Source organism: Triticum aestivum, chromosome 2D (assembly GCF_018294505.1).
Source record: "Triticum aestivum cultivar Chinese Spring chromosome 2D, IWGSC CS RefSeq v2.1, whole genome shotgun sequence".
Lineage (NCBI taxonomy): Eukaryota > Viridiplantae > Streptophyta > Magnoliopsida > Poales > Poaceae > Triticum > Triticum aestivum.
The window spans coordinates 628,408,756-628,411,846 of NC_057799.1; the positions used below are offsets into that span (position 1 = coordinate 628,408,756).

The following is a 3,091-nucleotide window of genomic DNA, read 5'->3' on the forward strand; positions in this document are numbered from 1 at the left end:
TTCCTAACTTCCGTTGAGAGGCTTTGTACAGAATCGATTGATCCAAATTACAATTTCAGTCACCTGATCGATAACAAAAAAAACACAGGCAGACGGGAAAACAAGAGACGAGAAAGCGGTCAAGAACGTACACGGGCGTCAGTGAGTGCGAATAGTAAGCGAGGCTCTGGCACAGATCCTGATCGCCTCACATGAGGGAGAGACGAGCAAATGCGTTCAGTTCTCACATGCCAAACCCTGCCACTGCCACCACCCTCCTCTCCAATCGCACGCACAAAACGCCCCCGTTCGCGTACGGCGTCGCGCACCACGCTCAACGCCGCGCGAAACCACGGAAAATCTGTGGAAACGTTCGCTGGGAGACCCAAACCCCCGTCCCGTATCCGGGAAACGGCGGAGAGGCGTGGGGGAGACGAGAGCGAGACCCCGTACCGTACCGCGCGCACCAAACGCCGTGCCCATGTAAATACCACACCGCAACGCAGTTCGCAGCTCGCGCACCGCACCGCACCCACCCACCGCACCGCGTCCCAATGCCCCAGCCCGCCAGCCCAGCCTGCTAGCTCTGTAGCTCGCCATGTCGGCGTCGTCGGACCCCTCGCCGTCCTCCTCGGCTGCGGCGGCGGCGTCGGCGTCCCCGCTCGCCGCCTACCACGCGCACCCGCACCACCCCCACCACCACCTGCACCTCTCCACGCCCCCGCACGCATACCCGCCCGCGGCGCCGCCCCCTTCCCCGGCGTCCGCGCCCAGGGACTACCGCAAGGGCAACTGGACGATGCACGAGACGCTCATCCTCATCACCGCCAAGCGCCTCGACGACGACCGCCGGGCCGGCGGGGGCGCGGGCGGCGTGGCCATGGCGGGCCCGTCCTCGCCGCCCACGCCGCGCTCCGCCGAGCAGCGCTGGAAGTGGGTGGAGAACTACTGCTGGATCAACGGCTGCCTCCGCAGCCAGAACCAGTGCAACGACAAGTGGGACAACCTCCTCCGCGACTACAAGAAGGTCCGCGACTACGAGGCCCGCCGCGCCTCCATCGCCGCCGCCGCCCCTCCCGTCGACGGCGCCCCGGCAGCGCAGCCGCAGACGCCGCTCCCGTCCTACTGGACCATGGAGCGCCACGACCGCAAGGAGCGCAACCTGCCAACCAACCTCGCCCCGGAGGTCTACGACGCGCTCCTCGACGTGCTCTCCCGCCGCGCCGCGCGCCGGGGCGGCGCCGCGATCGCGCCCGCGGCGCCAGCCCCTCTCGCCCTGCCGCCCCCTCCTCCACCACCACCTCCGCCGCCCTCACCGCCGAAGCCTCTCCTCGACCAGCAGCAGCAGCAACAACAGCAGAAGCACCACCGTCTTCACCCTCAGCCTCCGCCGCTGCTGCAGCTCCCGGCGCCCGTGCCACAGCCGTCGGTGCCGTCGGCGACGTCCGTTTCCGGTAATGCTCGGCGCGCGCCCGTTCCTACTTAACCCAAGCATCCGTTACCAGCTAGCTTAATCTATCCATGCATTTGTTTACTGTTCTTCAACTGACACGCGGGCCCGCGCGTTATGATTGGGCTGGCAGATACTTAATCTAGGAGTACTTGCATTGAGGGCTGGCGTAATTATTTACCTCATGCGTTCCGCCGGGGCGTCACGTGATCGCTTTTTAACCTTTTTACTGTGGGTTATTCCCCCTCCCTCCCGGGCGGCGCACCGTGGTAGCGGTAATAATGTGGGTCGCCGTGCCTGCTGGAGTAAAGCTGCATGCAGGCCACGCACGGGAGTAAAGTTGGACCAGAATCCAGCAATTTTCAGGGGTTTAGCTTCAAGAAATATCATACTTTTGACACGTAACAATACAGTACAGGAGTGGTATTGTATTGTATTGCTGGGTGCCTCTGGCATCTACCAGACTACCACTATAGCTATAGTTAGATAGGCCTGAGATGCTGCTGCTAGTGTATCATCTTTGCATGCAAACACTTTAAAAAGCCTGGGAGAAATCCATTCGGCGAAAGCCTGAAGCCTCGGAGCCACTGACGAGCTCGCAAGCATGCGAGAAAGAAAGCACCTTTCCCGCCTTCCGTTTCCAATCTCTTCTCGTCTCCACTTTTGTTCTTGGCCTCTATTGTTCTTGGTTTCTTTTGTGTCAATCCATTTGAAGTGTAGTGTTATTAATGCCTACTTACATTGATGCTAAGCTAACAGGTGTGATCATGATCTTTTTAGTCTAACAAGTTTTGTTGTGTGTACGCAATGCACTACGCAGCCGAGGAGGAGATGACGGGGTCGTCGGAGTCCGGGTCGGCCGGCCTGGGCCTGGGCGGGATGTCGGGAGGCGTCGGCGGAAACGGCGACGAGCCGGAGGCGAAGCGGCGGCGGCGGGCGGAGCGGCTGGGGTCGAGCGTGGTGCGGAGCGCGACGGTGCTCGCGCGCACGCTGGTGGCGTGCGAGGACCGGCGGGAGCGGCGGCACCGAGAGGTGCTGGAGCTGGAGGAGCGCCGGCTGCGTCTGGAGGCGGAGCGCAACGAGGTGCGGCGGCAGGGCTTCGCGGGCCTCGTGGCCGCCGTCAACGGCCTCTCCGGCGCCATCCACGCCCTCGTCGCCGACCACCACGGCCGCAGCGGCGACTCCTCCAGGTGATCATCAACCAGTCGTTACTTTTTGCACCATGGAGGCAGAGCAAGCGAGCAAACGCATGCAAGATATGACAACGTTGGCATCAAGATTTGGAACGGGCTTCATCGATTCTTCGGGTCAAGGGACCGGGATGTAATTAAGGGCAATTGTTGGGAGGCTGTGATTGAGCTGTAGTGATGACTTAGCTAGAATTTCATTTGGTCCGTAATGGTATATTATGATCGAGCCAAGCCGTTGCATGCCCATGTCGCTGTGCACAGTGGTCGTGATGTTGGCGTTGCTGGGTTTTGTTTGGGTCTGTCGGTCGTGGACCGTGATGATTCGCATCCTAGCAAGGTCGCTGCATGCTGTCACGTGATCGCCGGCAGTAGGGCCTACATGCATCTCTCTCTCTCTCTCTCTCTAGATCAAGTGCGATAGCTTTGGACGGAATGCCGCTTTTGCCCTCGTGTTGCATGCATGCAAGCATCA

At 61.1% G+C, this 3,091-nt stretch overlaps 1 protein-coding gene across 1 annotated transcript; it reads left to right on the forward strand.

The window, feature by feature from the left end:
• The first annotated feature begins 336 nt into the window (after positions 1–336).
• On the forward strand, positions 337–2,865 carry LOC123055130 (trihelix transcription factor ASR3). Its single transcript, XM_044479070.1, has 2 exons — positions 337–1,433; positions 2,250–2,865. Exons 1-2 carry the CDS (start codon positions 578–580, stop codon positions 2,621–2,623), a joined length of 1,230 nt encoding a protein of 409 aa, XP_044335005.1. The 5' UTR covers positions 337–577; the 3' UTR covers positions 2,624–2,865.
• Positions 2,866–3,091: the final 226 nt, after the last annotated feature.